Source organism: Maylandia zebra, linkage group LG7, assembly GCF_041146795.1.
Source record: "Maylandia zebra isolate NMK-2024a linkage group LG7, Mzebra_GT3a, whole genome shotgun sequence".
In the NCBI taxonomy this organism is placed as follows: Eukaryota; Metazoa; Chordata; class Actinopteri; order Cichliformes; family Cichlidae; genus Maylandia; species Maylandia zebra.
Genome location: NC_135173.1, coordinates 31,940,769 through 31,959,231, shown reverse-complemented (window position 1 = coordinate 31,959,231; position 18,463 = coordinate 31,940,769). Strand labels below are relative to the sequence as shown.

Below are 18,463 nucleotides of genomic sequence, written 5' to 3'. Positions count from 1 at the left end.
GCTATACAAATACAGGTCATTTACCATTTACTGAAAGAAAGAAATCACCATGAAAACACACACACTGCACAGCATTTTCACACAACCTTTGAATAAAACAAAGCTGTAGATCTCAGCTTGTTTTGCAGGACGTTTTACAAAATGAAACAGTATAAAACTTCACACCATACAGACCTGATATCTGATTTAAAAATTAGGACTAACATGCAATCTTTAAATTTGCAGATTATCAAATGTCACTGAGCAGCCCTTACCTTTAAATCTAACCCATCTTCTTCCTCTCCTGTCCTGTCTTTCTTACGTCTTTCTCCATCTCTGAGTGAAGTTAGCTCTCATTTTGTGAAATCCAGCAGCTGGACCTTTACCTCACAGACACGGTGTGACTAACAGTTTGTGTGCTTGCTGATTTTTGTTGAGCTGATAGAAACGTTTAAAATTACCTGCCGCTAGAAAACGTTACTCCCTTTATGATTGCTCCTCTTCAACGCTGTACTGCAAACACAGCTTATCAACATGCACCAAAAGTGCCGTTCAGGATCATCCCAACCTAATTCAAACCCCGAGTTTATGGTGCTATGATAATGCATAAGTGATGTGGGTTTTTTTGCCTCTTTCATCTTTTTGAATGTGAGATGCCTCGCTGATGGATAAACTAATAAATGTATCTATTTGTTATTGTTACCTTCTTTTAACCTCACATCAGTTTGAAGACTCACAATAAAAACTTTCCTCAAATTAATTAAAGCTAAAGTAATGAGCCTGATTTGAAAATATAAAGAGTAAAAATAAAAGGTTGACAAAAAAATAAATCCTCAAGTAGAGATACCTGAAAATATTCTTACATCCTTTTACTACATGCCTTGGGCAAAAATGATGCTTTTCTAAGGTGATAAATATCTGAAAGCCCCAAAGACAGAGGCGGGGTTTTAAAGCGGACGGACAAGTGCATACCTGCTGTAACAGAAACTGACACAACGGTGTCAGACTGAAGCAGAGCTGCCATGGATACAGAAACGGTAAGCTGAGGTTTTCTTGAGAGACAGCTTCTTCCACCAGGCCATCAGACTGCTGAACACGTCATAGACACCTCAGCTTCACTACTGGAACTTCAACATTATGCACTCCACACTGTATATAAATACCACTTGTTTTGCACATATTCAACTCTGTATATTTTATATATTTTATTATTATTATTATTATTATTTTATTTTATTTTTTTACTATTTAATTTGTAAAAATGTGTATACACACACACACACACACACACACGTAGGAAAATATTTAGTATACACATCCAGAAATGCATACACTATTATATATTGTACATATATTTATTAGTTTCAGGTTGGCCATTCTTGTATTTTGCTCATTTGTGTTGTTGTGTTTGCACATCTCTGTTGCTTGTGGGGCTCGCACACAAGAATTTCACTCGCATGTGCTGTGCCAGTGTGCCTGCACATGTGATGTGACAATAAAAAGTGATTTGATTTGATTTGTGATTTGATTCTTCTGTTTTAGTGTTTTATAGCAGCTGTTCTATTATTGTGACTGTGGAGCTGCTGCTTCAAGGCAAAGGCTGGTGCTGTCCAGGGGTTTTTGTTATTGGAGAGGGACACGGCTCTCCAAAAGTCTGAAATCTGTGGGGGAATTCTGCACTGGCAAATATTCTGGAACCTCCAGAGAAGAAAAATCTTGTTTTAAAAAAATATATCATTATTATTATTTTTTTCTTTTTTCACAATTTTTCTTTTTCAACTTGCTGATCATGAAGCATGAATCATTCCTTGGTTCTCTTTTTGGAAAGGTTCCCTTTCCCCTCCTAAAATCTAGTAGGAAAACAGAGACTCTTTCACTTTCTATCACCATTTGATTTACATTTCAATCAGACTGTCCTGACATCCTGATTCTCATCATTTCATGCAGACATTTTTCTGTACAGATGACACATTTTTGTTACTTTTGAACTTTTCTGTCCTTCCTTTTGTACGTTTACCACAGGACACCATCTCCACCCTGAACACGTTGCAGCCCTATGCTACCGCCCTGAAGGAGCTAAAGAGCAAACGTCACCTGCAGCTAAAGACCATGAGAGGCTTCCTGGAACGAGCGGGCCTCACGGTGAGCCAATCAAAGCAGCAGTGACATCAGAGATTACACACAGTTACAGTAATTATCACCTTCAGTCTTAACTGAACTAGTTGTCTGTGCTTGTATGCATATGAAAGGTGGATGAACTTGACCGTCTCAATATCATTCATGTGACCGGAACAAAGGGCAAGGTGAGCTGACATTTAGGTGTTCTTTATATCAGAAAGGCCTGTTCTGTGGATTAATTAGAATTAAGTTCAGTTCAATTTGATTTATATAACACCAAATCACACCACAGGGGGCTTTATACTGCAAGGTAAAATCCTACAATAACACAGAGAAACCCCAACAATCAGACAAAACCTCTTTGATGAAGCACTGGGCAACAGTGGGAAGGAAAAACTCCCTTTCAACAGGAAGAAACGTCTGGCAGAACCAGGTTCAGGGAGGAGCTGCCATCTGCCTCAACCGGTTGGGGGTGAGGGGAGGAAGACGGGACAAAGGGCACACATAAGAATGGCCTCATGTTAACACACAGAAATCTCTTCAGAAATCTTCTAAATAAACAAATAAATAAAAATCTCTGAAACAAATAATGTGCTGTGTGAAAATCAGAATATAAAAGCTATGTGAGATGAGTGTGTGGTATATAAGATCCTGGCTTTAATTAAATTATGTATAACACACATTTACATCATGAATCCAGATGATGACTGTTTGTCTTTCAGGGCTCGACGTGTGCGTTCACTGAGCAGATTTTAAGAAATTATGGCTTCCGCACAGGATTTTTCAGGTAAACCATGGTGTTTACTGAATCAGGTGGTTACTGAATCAGGTGGTTACTGCAGTGTTATTGCATAAAAATGTGCTTTGTTTCAGATTTCTGTGCAGTCCTTGGAAAGGTTTAAATAAGCTATAAAACACAAATACACACCCATACTCAGCTATAAAGTCTTTTGTTATTTCTACATTTGAACGTAACAGCTGTCCAGATGTTGGGGTTGTGCTCTTCTCGAGTAGTCTGAACAGTAAAATGGGTTGTTTAGTTTTTGTAATCAGATTACTCTGATATTACTCTGATATTTTGAGCAGTTTGAACATAAACACACACACACAGGAGGAATTAGATGGAGAGACTGACAGGTAATAACAGGCTTCAAATATTCTTCTTGGGTGCAGCTCTCCACATTTGGTCCAAGTCACAGAGAGGATTCGGATCAACGGGCAGCCAATCGGAAAAGAGCTCTTCACCAAATACTTCTGGCAGATATATAGACGGCTCGAGGAAACTAAGGTAGGTGTGAAAAGAGAAAAACAGAAAACTAAAATGCCACTTGACACTGCCCCATCCACTGGACCAGATGTGACACACCCTATGGTGATCTGGTTCTGGTAATAACCTGCCAACCCGAGAACCCAAGTCGTGTCATAGAAATAATATCTCTAAAACTGGGCAAATTGCACCAAACCTTTCTCAATTGAAGAGGGAAATGATGTAAATTAACTTTTGGGGATGAACTGACCTTCTAATGTGGATTCAAAGCTGTTAAAGGTACTTTCTCTAATTACCCTCCACAAATTTTTACCAGAGCTTTGACCACCAGGGGGCAGGCTTGTATCGTTGGGTTTGTTGAAAAGTTTTCAGTCATGTTCTGCTGTTTTGTTTTGTTTTGTGTTTTTTTTTTTCACTTTTTAATTTGTCTTTACTCCTTTAGGGCAGTGGTTCTAAAACTTTTCACAATGAGTACCACCTCATAAAATATATGGCTCCTGAAGTACCACCCTTATGACCGACATTAAAGTGCAGTAGTATAGGCCTGTTTAACACTACATACAGTTTACACAGACAATTTTATTTCTTATATGAATGCTATTTATTTTAACTGTCATAAATAAGATGTGACGAGTGATAATAATAACCACAACTGTACTGCATTAAAACATGGTGGGATATCCAATCTTTAAGTGATGACCTGATGAACCCTGCTTCTGGGTCCAAACTACTCTGCTTTTATTAAGGCTGTTGTGTTTTTAACATGTTTTAATGCTTTGTATTGTGTTCTTTAATCTGAACAAGCCCCTAAAAAAAGTCAGTGATCACTGTCGGCCTCTCTCGGGTTTTAGCATCACTATTCATTTTAAAGCTCAGTTTTTAAAACCTTACAATGTAACTACAGCCCAGCCCATGCAGCAGTATATTAATGACTAACCTTACATTGCAGTTGTTCTCCTGACTGAAGTTTGGTCCGTTTACAGCATCCTGACATGCGATTGCATTTGTCCCTAACCATCAGGAACCCTCACGTTAACTTTTATCTAGTGGATAAAAGTTAGCGTTCAGCCTCCAGCTTCACTGTGTTCATATTATGCTAACCATAGCTGTGTAGCTAGCTACCACGTAGCACATCATTATATACCAGCTAGCCCAACTTCAGTAACCCTACAAATGTCACAGCTGTTTAGTTTTCTGTCTTCATTTATGTCGGAAGTGATAGCAAAACTGTACGTTTTAATTTTCGCCGTGTGATGACCCTCCTCCGGGATCCCACCACACAAGGGAAATACACCTCTCTCAAGCCGCTGCTGCTACGGCGCTACTCCCTCTCCAATGCAGGCCGAGAAACTCCTCTCTTTCTCGGACCTTGGTGATGGTACCGCTCTCGAGCTCATGGAGAGCACGCTGTCCTTGCTAGGAATGGATGACAGCGGATTCCTCTTCACTCACGTCTTCCTCCGACAGATGCCGGTGCTGCTGCGGTCCGCGAAGGATTACCGCTGACTCGCAGAAGAAGCGGATTGCATCCAGGCAGTAGTTCCTGACTCATTGACGGCATCTCCCACACCCCCCCACCAATTCTCCTGGGGGCCTCCGAAAGGCTGCTCTTCATAGAGGACTCACACTCTGGGAGGCGTTTTCTGGTTGACTCCGGCTCCCAGAAGAGCCTCGGGAACTGTCGTGTCGTCTTTGCATACCTCCACAATGGTATATTATTTAATCTTTAAAAAAAAATTGGAGATTTTCCAGGTACCACCAGAGAAAGCCCAAGTACCACTAGTGGTACGCGCACCACAGTTTGAGAATCACTGCTTTAGGGCAATTTCTTCGCGGGGTTTTGTCTTTTCCCAGGCTTGATTTGCCTTTTTTAGTAAAGGTTACAATGACTCTTTCTGCCATCTTGTGGTATAACTTGGTGTTGCTTCAAAGTACAGTTTTGATTTCTTTAACATAATACAGACATGCTTTAGATATGGAAATTAGACCAGCCCCTTCTTCACTTCTGTTACTTCTGGAAGATTTAAAACTATATTCAACTCTGGAATTTAAGATAAGAAACTTTAAATGATGTTAAGATTTACCTAAAAGTGAGCAGGATAGAAAATGTCATCAGAGGGACAGCGTAGGATATATTGGACAAAGGATGATTAAATGGACCTGCCAGGCAGGAGGAGAAGAGGAAGACCACAGGGAAGATTCATGGGTGAAGTGAAGGAGGACATGAAGAGGAAGATGCTGGAATAGAGTGAGATAGAGGCAGATGACCCATTGTGGTGAACCATGAAAAAAATCAGCTGAAAAGAGAAGTAGAAGAAGCCATCACTTTTAATAAATTTGAGACCATATTTGAAAGGTAACATCTTAAAATTAATTCAATTAAAACCCTCAGACTTATGACCTGATGTGATCATTTAGAAAAAATTAGATAAAATATATCATCTTTGGTGTATAAACAAGCAGATTGAAGAGTCATAACTTTTTTCCCCTTAACCTCCTCAGGACGCTCACGGAGGGACGATGCCGACATATTTTGGTATCCTCACCATCTTGGCCTTCCATATCTTCCTTCAGGAGAAGGTACATTGTCAAAAGCAGCCAGAAAATGTTTATATGGAATTTATTCCTGACACATGTTATGTATGCATGTATCTGCCCTACAGGCAGTGGTGCAGTTAACATTAGATTTCAAAAGTTTCTTCAGAAATGAGCCCCTCTGGATGTGTATAAGAAAAGCTTGTGTGTAATTCTCAGAGCTCAGATTTACTTGAACGATAAGTCCTGTTTATTTCACCAACAGATGGTTCTTATTTACTATAAACACTCCTTGAATCTAAATGGCTCTTCCTCTTTGCTCAGGTGGATTTAGCTGTGATTGAAGTTGGTATCGGCGGAGCGTACGACAACACCAACATAATACGGTGAGATGTAAACTTAGCAGAGCATAAGTCTTTGGCATAACATGCAAAATATCACAAACAATGGAAAAGCTTCCGAATCAAAACATAAACTAAAATGGTACCAAGTGGACACATTTAAAAAGCCTTTGTCATAAGAGTCACTGGAGTCTGTCTTCTTACACTTTTTGCTGAAATACAAAATTATTTTTAATGTTCTCAAAATTACGTCTGTTAAAAATTGTTTTTTACACTATTTACATTTCTCATTTATATAGGATCAGATTTTTCTTATTGTTGTGTGGGTGGGGTGGGGGTGTAGTTGATTTTTCCATCTTGCCATCTTGTAGTACTTCTTGCTGTTTATGTCTGCTGCCATGCTCAGTGTACAGCCTCGGTCGTCACTATGACCCCTGCGTGTTTCAACAGGAGGCCGTGGGTGTGTGGCATCTCCTTCCTGGACATAGACCACACTGATATTCTGGGAGACACCATCAAACAGATCGCCTGGCACAAAGCGGGCATCTACAAGGTCTGTTCACATTAGGAGTGAGTAACTGTTTCAGTCTGAATGCGTGATTCTTTTAGTAATGCTGCATTTTTGTGTTTGCAGCCTGGAGTCCCCGCCTTCACCATCAGACAGCCAGAGGATACCATGCCTGTGCTCGAGGAGCGGGCCAAAGAGATCGGAGTAGGAGTCCACTTTCAGTCACATCACACAGGAAAGTGAAGCTTCAGCTTTCTATAACTCTCTCTAACCTGTTGTTGCAGTGTCCACTGTGGGTGTGTCCACAGCTGGAGGACTACCAGGCAGAATGTGGACCTTTGCACCTGGGCCTTGCAGGGCAGCACCAGCGCTCCAACGCCTCCCTCGCCCTCCAGCTGAGTCACACCTGGCTTCAGATGAGGGGGTCTACCAGGTTGGGCTGATGTTTAAACATATATCCAGAAATAAATAAATAAATGATTAGTACAAAATAATGCAAATAATAACTGCAAGCTTTGGTTAGTGTACCTTCAATGTACCTGTCCTCTCTGAACAGATAATAGCTTCCCCTGTAGCACTGTTAACAATGGCGGGATGCTTCAGGCGACTGCGTTCAGTCCCAGCCCTGTGATGGTGAAAGGTGAGTCCCGCAGAGCCAATGAGATAACAACAGGACCCACCCAGGGCCAGCTGATGTAACAGTGAATGCGTTTGCTCTCAGGGTTGGCAGATACCGAGTGGCCCGGCAGGAGCCAGACCCTAAAACATGGAGCGGTCACCTACTTCCTGGATGGAGCTCACACCCTGCACAGCATCCAGGCCTGTTCCGAATGGTTTAGAGAGACTGCAGCTGAGCACGAGAGGAACGCGAGGTGAGCTAAAAAAAAAAAAGATGTGCTAGAATTTTTAATTTAAACATTTAGTCCGGTCTCTGTTGTTAACAAAATGGACCAGAGTGTGTGTTCCAATTGTAGGTGGATCTACAGAAATATTTTTACATCAAATGCTATGTGATGTGACACTTTGATGTGTTTGTGTTTCAGTGGCCCTGTGGCCAGAGTTTTGCTGTTCAACGTTACAGGAGAGAGAGACGCAGCTGCTTTCCTTAAACTCCTGGTGGTGAGTAGTTCTTCGAACCTGAATGCATTTGTAGGTATGTTGGCAAGGACGTGACAGTACGTATAGAGTTGAAAACTTTTTTTTTTTTTGCATGTCTTGTTTCTTTGCAGCCGTGCCACTTTGACTTTGCTGTGTTCTGCCCATGCATTGCCGAAGTCAGCACCTCCAGTAGTGAGTTTGCTGAACCTGTTTGCACCTGTACAGATCGTTCTATATAAAATCAGTCTGGACACAGTATTGGTGTCCAGAAGTGTGCAGTTGTAATCTAATGTTATCTGAAGCACATTTTTATAGTTTACTTGTGTGGAGTTTGTGTTGGAGTCTGTGTTTCCAGATGCAGATTATGCAAGAAGAGACGATTTTATCCAGTGAATAATTCTGAGCCAAAAACTTTGAACTTATTCTTTCACCTTCTTCAGTACAGGAGAAGAAGTTTGACATGTCTGTGAAGGAAATGCTGACTCGCTGCTGGGACAATGAGAGGATCTGGCGCCTCCATTACCACCTGGATGACAATGGAGATAATCCATTGCTGATTGAGGACAGGCTTCCTAATTTACCTGAGCACAGAGGGGACACCTTGGTGTTCCCGTGCATCTTCAGCGCCCTCCAGTGGATCACACAAGGCAGGGACTCTGTGCTGGCCGATCAGGCCAAGATGACGCTGCCGGTTAAACCGAGTGTCACGGCCAAAGCTGCTCCTCTCCGCGAAGCTAGTGAGATCCACGTCCTCATCACTGGAAGCCTTTACCTGGTGGGAGGAGCTCTCAAACACCTGGACACAGCTTCTTCCAAGTGAACAGAAGTGTTTTTTATTTGCACAACTGGGAGGGATTTGCTTCTAGGGAAGAGGGTTGGGTGTGGTGTTAGTTTTTCTAGACTTATTTTCCTGAATCTGATTATTTTCTCTGTATGGTATGAAGGTAACTTTTGCGTATATTTTTGTAACAGTGGCCAAAACTCAAGTTTCTAAGTGTGACTGGATTGCAAATAAATGATCTTTTAAAATGTAAAGTTTTTGATCACAGACTGGGTAATGTTGCCTTCAACACTTTTCTCTTATTTGCATCACTAAATGCATCGGCTTCCTCGTTGGTTCCAAGTCACAGAGTTTTGCAAGCTGGAGTCTATGGGTCATTTTGACCTTGAATCCCAGTATTTGATCAGAGTAAACATGAAACTGGACTATATGCTGTGATACACGAATGTAAGATGACATTCTGCTGATCGGCAAACATTTTCATTCACCCATCCAAATGATTGAATTCAGGTGTTCCAATTACTTCCATGACCACAGGTGTATAAATTCAAGCACCAAGGCATGCAGACTGCATGTTCTCTGCAGCGATGAGTCAAGCTTCTCTTTTTGGAAATCCGATGGGTGAACCTGAAATGCTGAGCTGGTTCAAAAAGTGCTTACAGTATGAACGCGAACAGTTAAGAAAGGACAGAGCTTCATCTCCATCAAGGAGTTGTACCTCAGCCTCCTATTTGCAAGGTCTTTAAACACTCCACTATACTAGATACCATGCTGTGCCTGTGGTTAACTTCCTGAAATTAGACAATTCTGCTCTACATCTGAACCACAGTGGACACTCAAACACATACTCACATTAAACATTTGTGCAAAACAGTCATACGAATGCTTAGTTCTGAAACTCTTCTTAACTCACTCTAAACTGAACCTCATTAAATATTAAACCCTGTTTGTCGGCAGCGCTGAAGACAGAAAAGTGGAAAAGGACCCCGAGTAACAACTGGGTAACAATGGATCAAATCTGGGTGCTGGGTTACTGGCAAAAATGCACAACACAAACACACATGCTTCCAAAAACACACACACTAGAAAAGAATCTGAAATAATCAACTGATTAAAAAAACAAGTGGTTCAAAAGTACAAAACACTAAAAAACAAATCAACACAGGGAACAAACCTAAAGCAAAAAATGCAATGGGAAAATTAAAAGGTACCAAACAGGTGCAAAAAAAGAAGAAAGAAAACATGTTCCACACATGATGTGGGGTAATACTGAGGTGGTACATTAAAAGTAGTGATGGGGGAAAACAAAAAGGTTGAAGCTTCTAAACCAAAGCAACCACGACAAAACGGCACAATATAAAATAAGGTAAAAGAAAAAACAAAAACAAAACAGAAATCAAGTCCTGAAGGTAAGTCCAAACTTTTCATGTAGTGTAGAAACAAATAGTTTTCTTTACCCTGAGACATAAAAGCAGCTTCAGAGCTCGGCCCTGCACTCTGAAACTAGCTCCACATATCCAGGATCTATTTTCTTGGTCCAGGTTTTCTTATCCTAACATCAGCAGCCACGTGAAGCTCGTCACAAATGGGATAAGTCAACCCAGGGTTTGTTAACCTCGCTGCAAGAGTGCTGACATGAAAGAGATGATGCTGGCAGCATCTGACCAATCAGAAACAAGGACAGAGGCTCATTTTACAAAGGAAACTGTAATACCAGGACCAGAGATGGGCAGTAACGCGTTACTGTAATCTGATTACTTTTTTTCAAGTAACGAGTAAAGTAAGGGATTACTATTGCAAAAACGGTAATTAGATTACCGTTACTTTCCCGTAGGAACGCTGCGTTACTGCGTTACTAAAACCGTGATTTTCTGCGAGAATGTCTCACGACAGTGACGTAAGCGAGTGCGCCGTTAGTGACAACAGCTGTGTGCAGATCAACAATGGATCACGTATCGATTGTGGGAGAGAGTATGAGCGTGCAGCGTTTAAAGCGTGGAAGTACTGACCTTACTTTGAGTTTGATTCCATAAAAAGTGACAAAAACATTAGCGTCCATCGTGCGTGGGAAGAAAACTTCTTTTTACAGCGAAAAACCCCTAAACTTCCGAGCAAGCACCAAGTGCGCTACGACGTAATGGGAAACTCACGGAGAAACTCGCGGATTCTTCAACCTACCGCAGTCCTGCTTTACAGGTGAAAACAGAGCAACAGGACCGCTGAGTCTTTGACTTTATTTATTTTCTGCTGTGTTTTACTTGCATCTACCGTATTTGAAAGACTGAATGTAAACACAAAAAATATTTTATTTTATGTGCTGGAATGTGCAGAAAATAGGTTTAAATGTTAAACTAATTTATTCAACTCAGAGAATGTTGCATATAATAAAATTTTTGCTTCATGCATAAAGTTAAAAGATTAAAACTGACTTTTCCATTTGATTACATTATGTATGATGGATTATGTAGAAAAAGTAGAATTGGGCTGAAAGATCTATCGCTTTATCACCTCTTCAGGTTGTAAATCGTGTTTTTAAAAAGTAACTAAGTAACTAAGTAATTAATTACTTTTGAAAATAAGTAATCAGTAAAGTAATGGGATTACTTTTTTGGGGAAGTAATCAGTAATTAGTTACTGATTACTTTTTTCAAGTAACTTGACCAACACTGACCAGGACAGTGTGGGACACTGATTTATTTATTACGACAGTCAAATTTGATGTGTAACAGTGCTACACTGTGGTCAGAGAGGGTATTAAATTCTTACTGAAGAGAATTACCATTGATGATCAGTGGGAAAGATTGAAACAGTTGAAGTGCCTGGAAGTATCCACATGATGAGGGTTCAATCTCTGCATGGGAAGACAGTTATTCAGATGTGTTAACCACTAGACCCACAAACAAAAAACAAACTGTTCCAGTTAAAGTTCCAGCTAATTCTGGTTACTTAACCCCAAATATCTGATTTTTTTTTGTCATTTTTCAGCACATCACTAAATCTTTGTGATCTTCTTTCCACCTTAAACACTGGAAATGTTGAGTGTGACCTTGAAGAGCGCAGAGCTGACAGAACTTTTGTTTCCTTCTGGTGGGGAGCTCTATCTTCACCATCTTTTATCCACCATCCCATCCCAATCTACCATTTTTGGTCAATTTGTGTCAGTTTCATGATAATTGTGAAATTATTATTTTTTGCTTCTTGTCTTCCTTTTTTCTTAATGCACCTTGTCTTCTACCTTTTTTTTGTATTTGCACTTTGTTTTCTTGCTTTATTTAGTCTTTTATGCCCCATTGACAGATGGTTTTTCCTTTTGCTTTCAATCACCTTTCTATGTTGGGGTATTGGTGACATAAACATGAAACACAGAGAAACATGGAGCACCAGACTCTGTTAGCTTTTTCCTCCTTTATTCTCATAGGGCAAACTGTTTCTGTTGTGTAGTTGTCATTGCGGTTATCACACATGGAAAACATTCTTTGTTCAAACGCAGATCAAAACAAGGTTGTTGGGTAGCTCATGAACCAGCTCAGTTTTCAGTGGTTTCTTTCAGAGTCTTAAGAACAGATTTTGTTCTGAGGAACAGGAAGCAGAGTCCCATTGAACAGACTGAGTGAACTTAACATGTCAGAGGTGTTTAATAATAATAATAATTATTAAATAATAATATTTAATAATAATAATAATAATAATAATAACTGATTGCATTTATATAGCGCTTTTGGAGACCCTCAAAGCACTTTTACAATTCCACTATTCATTCACTCTCACATTCACTCACTGGTGGAGGCAGTTACAGTTGTAGCCACAGCTGCCCTTCTTTTAACAAAGAAGAGATTAAAAAATGTGAGTTTCACCTACAACAATCAGAAGGAAAGAAGGATCCTCTTCCAGAGGGGAGAAAAACCATCATCGAGAAAACGTAACTCTGACCGACCACAAGCAAGACACTTGCCTTTCACTATTAAATCCCTCATTCAAGACACTGAAAATTATTCACGGTGTCATGGTGTCTTGGAAATTTGTAAATAATGAGAGGTTACAATAATTATAATATTGATTATTAGTAGTATTCAGTTTAAAGACGTCTTTAGAATTGTTACCTTTTAGCAGCAGTATTAAAACCATGCTGTTGATGAAGCAGTCATATCCCAGCTGACATGTTCTTCTTACGTTTTCTTTTTTACGCTTTAAACGTTGTTTTCACTCAAGTGTAACTTGGAAAAAAGCGAGATAACGGTAACATTTCTTTTTTTTAACTTCGTCTTTTTGTTTGGCTTGTTGAGTTGATTGGCTTTTGTTTGGTCCAATAGTAAGAGAGAATGTCGCATTACCGCGAGATCCTCAACCAATGGAAGAGTCGGTGGGCGGGGCTACGTCCTCCATCTAACGTAAGCGTCGTTAGTAGGAAGAAGAAGCCGATTCTGGAAGCCATTACGTTGCGCACATTACCGGAGTAAATCCTACTATTTTTGCGTACAATACGCACAATTACCTGCCGTAAAGACGCTTTTCTGCACTTATGGCATCGGTGGCCAAAAAGAGAAAAATGAATTTCTCGGAGAGGGAGGTGGAAATTATAGTGGAAGAAATAGAGAAACAAAAGCACACACTGGTTAACCACTTCAATGCCGGAGTCACACACATGGCTAAGAATAACGCGTGGATGGACATCCTGAAAAAGGTGAACCAGGTCACCACCTGTCCGCGCGAGCTGCCCGAGGTGAAGAAGAAGTGGTCCGACATGAAGACAGAGGTCCGGCGGAAGGTGGCCCAAGCGCGGGCTGCCATCGAGGGGACGTCCGCGGACTGCACTCCAGTTCCCGTCATCCTCACCGCCATGCAGCAGAGGATCTGTAACCTGCTGGGAGAGGCCACCATCATCAGCCTACCTGCCGGAGACTCGGATGCGGAGATCACCTTACCTGTGACCGTCAACGCCGCCGCAACCGTCACTCTGACGGAGGGTGAGTGCCGCACGGTGAAGTACGGAAAGTGAAGCGTGCCGAAAATAACTGTGCGTGTAACACTGTAAAAAAAAAAATGAAGTGTGAAGTTTAAGTATTTTCTGAAACAACTGAAAACTCAGACAGAAAAAGTGAATGAAAGTGTTATTAAATGTCACAGTAAACATTATAGTTTAGTTACATTTATGTTTATACCTGAACAATAAATGTAAAGTTAAAAATTGGTCTGTAAGTTAAATGTTTACAAGTATGGTTTAATATTGCATTCTAATCCAAAATACTACATGAAATGCAAAATAACTAAAACTACGTAATAACGACACAGGCTTAATATTTTATGTAAGTATGTTTAAATGTATTATTACATGTAAACAAAAAGCTAATAGCTTATTAAATTTACATTTAAAAGTTAATAGGTTAATGAAATATTTTAATTAAATCTGTGAGATCCATACTAAAAAGTAGGAATTACATTCAAACTGCATTCAACCACAAATGTACTAAATTCTAAATATTAAATTTAAATCATTATCTATTATTATAAGATACTTTTAAACATAATATATAGTGTATAATGTATGATTATAAAATCATTTCAATATAAATGCAAAATTTTAAATCTAAATATTAAAGACACAGACTGGATGGGGCGACCGTGGCTCAGGGGGCTGGGAATTGCATCTGTAACCGGAAGGTCGCCGGTTCGATCCCTGGGCTCTCTGTCCTGGTCGTTGTGTCCTTGGGCAAGACACTTTACCCTACTTGCCCACTGGTGTTGGCCAGAGGGGCCGATGGCGTGATATGGCAGCCTCGCTTCTGTCAGTCTGCCCCAGGGCAGCTGTGGCTACAACCGTAGCTGCCTCCACCAGTGTGTGAATGTGAGAGTGAATGAATAGTGGTACTGTAAAGCGCTTTGGGTGCCTTGAAAAGCGCTATATAAATCCAAAATTTAAAAATAATGTAGTAAATGTTAAATCCTAATATTACATTTTAATATTTTAATTCAATACTAATTTGGATTATAAATATGAAATCTGATCATATGACTATGATAATAAATTACAAAAATGTAACCCTAAATGTAACATTTAAATTTAGAGTTACATTTTTAAAATAAAAAATACATATTAAAGATTTGCTGATAGTTTCATTGAGGTTTTAGCTTCTTCCTCTGTTTGTCTTTCAGCTCTTCCAGCCGGTGCCGGGACAATCTGTGATGACTCAAAGCTGAATGGTACGTTTCATTTCTTTGCAAATGTTCAAACTTTAGCCGTGACACTTGCAGAGCCATCAGAGTTTCTAATCACAACTCTACTGGACTGTCTGGTGTTGAACTGCTGTGCTTTAAAAGGTGCATTTTGTAATTATCCTACAGATTTAATCACTACCAGGGGTCGACATTTTAACTTTTAGCTCTCTTACCATTAAATACCATTTTTTCTTTTTGCCTGGTTAAAGGAATAAAGGTTACACTGATTCACTGCGCCATCTTCTGCTGCTTATTGGTATTACATGACAGTACAGCCAAGCCCTAATTCAGCTTCAGTCTATATTTCTTCAGCACAATAGAAAGATGTTTCAGACATGAATTCAGAGCAGTTGTTTCTTCACGTTCTCTGTGAGGCTTTTAATAAACGTCTGAAACTAAATAAATAAATGAAATGAAATGAAATGAAACTGATTCCTGCTTCCAGCTGAGACGACGTACCACACTCTGGAGGATGGCGGCGTGGTGGAGTACTGCACCACCACTGAGGGCGACTCTGCCCCGACTGTGGTGGCCGCGGTCGAGGCTCCCATGGAGATGCTGGCCTCGTCTTCCGTTTCCCCACCGCCACCTCAGAGTCATGCCAAACCGCAGGAGCTGAAGAGCCGCATTGCTCTGAACTCCGCCCGCCTGCTGCAGGAGCAGCGAGTCACCAACGTGCACATCCGCCAGATCGCCCAGCACCTGGAGGGCCAGAACGAGCTGCTGCAAATGATGCGGCGCTCCCAGGAGGCGCAGGCCTTTGCCCAGGAGAGGCAAGCTCAGGCACTGGAGGGCACGCAGGCCGCCCTGCTCGCGTTGGTGCAGATGCTCCGACCGGCTCTCAAAGACCTGAGGAAGTTTCTGCAGAGCGGGTCTGAGGCTGCGAACGCCAGCAGCTCTGTGGCGACACCGGCAACTGGAGCAACCATTGATGGAGCGGCAACAGAGGAGCAGAGCAGGCCCAAAACACCTCCGCCTCCTCCTACACAACAGGCTGAGGAGGTGCAATAGACTCTGTGCGTGGTTGTGTGTGTGTGTGTGTTAGTGTGTGTACGTGTGTGAACCATGATTACACTTATGCCTTATGAAGAACATGTACAGAACCAATGGAGAACTGTTATTTTTATTTTTTGCCACGACTTCATGTTATTTAATACCCTGAATCTGGTTTTCTGATCTTTTTTTATGCAAATATTTCATCAGCCTGATGGAAAATTAACGGGTTGGTTTTTTTAGACCGTGGTGAGCCAGGTTTGTGTGTGAGCTGCACTTTAACCAGCATGTGTTCAGACCGGAATAAAGTGAAAAAGAGGCCAAACTCTTTATTTCCTGTCACATCTCTCCTGTCTCAGGGGCAGATGTTCATGTTAAACATGGTAAAAGACGTCAGTGAGTGAACGAATGATCCCCATGAGTCAAAAGTTTTAAACACTTAGTTTCACACAGTTTTTTCTACTCTTGGATCTGTATCATGTCATAGAGAGCAGGCTTTCTATAAAATACTTGAAACACATCCAAAGTTCCACTCTTCTCTTGGTATCGTCTTCTTGTGCATCTCTAAATTGTTTTCGGAGCTTCCATCCGCTGTGATGCTGTTATGTTCCTCCCGTACTCTGCTCTGCAGTGTGTGATGGATCTTTTCCAGTGTATCCAAATGTTTCAGGGAGGCGATTGTGATGGCGTGCACCACCGTTCATTTCCTCTGATTGTTCACTATCAGATGCCTCAGAGGACTTCACAGCAGACCTCAGCAATGATGATCTCACCCTGGGGATGATTTCATGGTGCAAAACTTGTTGAATGTTCAATAAAATGACGTGCTCTTGAAGGCGTGCCTTCAGGCTGGAAAACTTGATTCTGGGTGTATGATTCGATATATACTAAATAAAGTTAACTATGAAACATAAAGCATGAAAGCCTACTCTAAAAAGCCAACAGTTGGAAAGATGGAGATGGAAATATACAGAGCAGGTTGTTTTTTCTGCTGGCTGTAGTGCTTGCAACCAGCCAGCAGAGGTCAGTGTAAGTCAGAGTTTCATTACAGGTGTGTGAGCACAGCAGTGACGTTTGAGGTCCTGAGAGGGTGAGGGGAAGGAAATCAGTTTGTTAATATCAGTATCAGATTAAATTTCACAAATGAGGACACTTCAGTACTGCAGGGTGTACTGGAGTTTAATTTGATGTTTTCATTTAAAAACCCTTAACAAATCAGTTATTCCTGTAATAAGTATTATTACTTCACAGTTCATCATTTCTACTTCAGGTTGTTTGCTGAACCTCTTTTTCCTTTTCCAGTCATGTGACCTGTCCCTAACAAAGAACGGTATCTAAAAAAGCTCAGTAAAGCACCTTTCACTATGAGTATTCCTGAGTTCAGAGCAAACATTGGCAATAGCTCCTTGACCCTGTTGGCTGCTGTCACCATAAGATGAGATTCATTGACGTTAGTTGCTGATATTTATCAGTCTTTAATCAATTTTTTTAAGAAGGCATCTTCATTTCCTGAAGCAAAGAGGGCACGAGGCAAACTTATCACCACAGTTTTGTATTTAGTTTAATTAGTTTCTGTGTTAGTCTTAGTATTATTCCATGGAGGGCATATGTCAGAGGGAAGATTTAGGAAAGTTTGTACAGGTATTACAATAAAAACAGTTTTTAAAGCAGTGACTCACAGTCTTGCATCTCAGTAAACACGTCTATCAATGTCTCATCAGGGAAGTTTTTATCAAACTACTGATGTACTAAAACTAACAGTATTTCCTCTGTAGCTCTATTTTATTTCAGATCAGTTAGTTTACATTTTTCAAAAGTGTAGTTTTTATTTTTATTTTAGTCAAAATATTTTTTCACATCTGGTTTTAATAACCTTGCTTATTACATAGCCAGATGGACGATGTTTTCTGTGTTAAATCTGGTCAACGACTTGTTAAGTCTGATAAAGCTTTAAATCTTTATATGTCTAAATGTACTTTTCTAAATCAAACATAGCTGTTTATTAAAAATACAAACACATTTTCCTTTAAATATAACACTTATGACAAATACAAAAAAATGGGAGTTGGGCTGTGAACCAGTTGCATGTGACACCCCTAACAATGCAAGCTTTGTCCCAGATGTAATTTAAACAGGTGAGTTTTCAATAAATTCACCCCTCTACAGATGTTATGATCATAAGTTCCTACAGACTGAGATAGTTTGTGTATCAGGCTGTAAAAATGTTTATTCCTACTGTAATGCGAGACATATTAACCTTTGAGTCTACGGAGGAGCAACTCACTCACTCAAGTAGGACATTAGAGGAACTGCAGGGTGGGTTTTTTTTTTTGGTGTTTTACATGTTTATAGAGTCAGGTCTGTCCACAGTTAAAGCGATTAGATCTAACAGAATTTTCAGACGGTTTGATTTAGGATTTATTCTTTTATTTAGGATTAGAGATCTTTTGGAAATTTCTTTCTATAATTTTGAGGAAAAAATCTGAATTCCGACTGTGCTTTTATACTATATTTTTTCTATTTTTCTAAACATTCAAAATAAATAAGTAAAATTAAAATTCAAAAGAGCCCCCATTCCCTTCCAGTGGCCTTCCTCTTCATGTTTGTTTTTAATGCAGTTCTTGGCCCCT

General features: G+C 40.3%; 2 protein-coding genes across 2 annotated transcripts; both read left to right on the top strand.

Annotated features, from left to right (window-relative positions):
* Window positions 1-1,001: 1,001 nt before the first annotated feature.
* Window positions 1,002-8,881, top strand: LOC101475287 (folylpolyglutamate synthase, mitochondrial-like). Its single transcript, XM_076885493.1, has 15 exons — window positions 1,002-1,016; window positions 1,927-2,121; window positions 2,229-2,282; window positions 2,820-2,884; window positions 3,271-3,385; window positions 5,867-5,944; window positions 6,224-6,285; window positions 6,691-6,793; window positions 6,875-6,952; window positions 7,033-7,181; window positions 7,312-7,388; window positions 7,470-7,620; window positions 7,792-7,867; window positions 7,978-8,038; window positions 8,287-8,881. Exons 1-15 carry the CDS (start codon window positions 1,002-1,004, stop codon window positions 8,664-8,666), a joined length of 1,659 nt encoding a protein of 552 aa, XP_076741608.1. The 3' UTR covers window positions 8,667-8,881.
* A 4,153-nt stretch (window positions 8,882-13,034) lies between these two features.
* On the top strand, window positions 13,035-17,433 carry naif1 (nuclear apoptosis inducing factor 1). The gene is made up of 3 exons (XM_004561892.4): window positions 13,035-13,591; window positions 14,778-14,825; window positions 15,286-17,433. The coding sequence occupies exons 1-3, from the start codon at window positions 13,147-13,149 to the stop codon at window positions 15,849-15,851; spliced, it is 1,059 nt and encodes a 352-aa protein (XP_004561949.1). The 5' UTR covers window positions 13,035-13,146; the 3' UTR covers window positions 15,852-17,433.
* The last annotated feature ends 1,030 nt before the right edge of the window (window positions 17,434-18,463 follow it).

What these genes read in the sequence shown, in the direction of transcription:
- LOC101475287 (XM_076885493.1), top strand. An exon ending in GACGGCTCGAGGAAACTAAG is followed by an intron (nt 3,386 to 5,866) that starts GTAGGTGTGAAA and finishes TAACCTCCTCAG; the next exon opens with GACGCTCACGGAGGGACGAT. An exon ending in GACAACACCAACATAATACG is followed by an intron (nt 6,286 to 6,690) that starts GTGAGATGTAAA and finishes GTGTTTCAACAG; the next exon opens with GAGGCCGTGGGTGTGTGGCA.
- naif1 (XM_004561892.4), top strand. Translation starts at nt 13,147, where the DNA reads ATGGCATCGGTGGCCAAAAAGAGAAAAATGAATTTCTCGGAGAGGGAG. An exon ending in AACCGTCACTCTGACGGAGG is followed by an intron (nt 13,592 to 14,777) that starts GTGAGTGCCGCA and finishes TTTGTCTTTCAG; the next exon opens with CTCTTCCAGCCGGTGCCGGG. An exon ending in TGATGACTCAAAGCTGAATG is followed by an intron (nt 14,826 to 15,285) that starts GTACGTTTCATT and finishes TCCTGCTTCCAG; the next exon opens with CTGAGACGACGTACCACACT.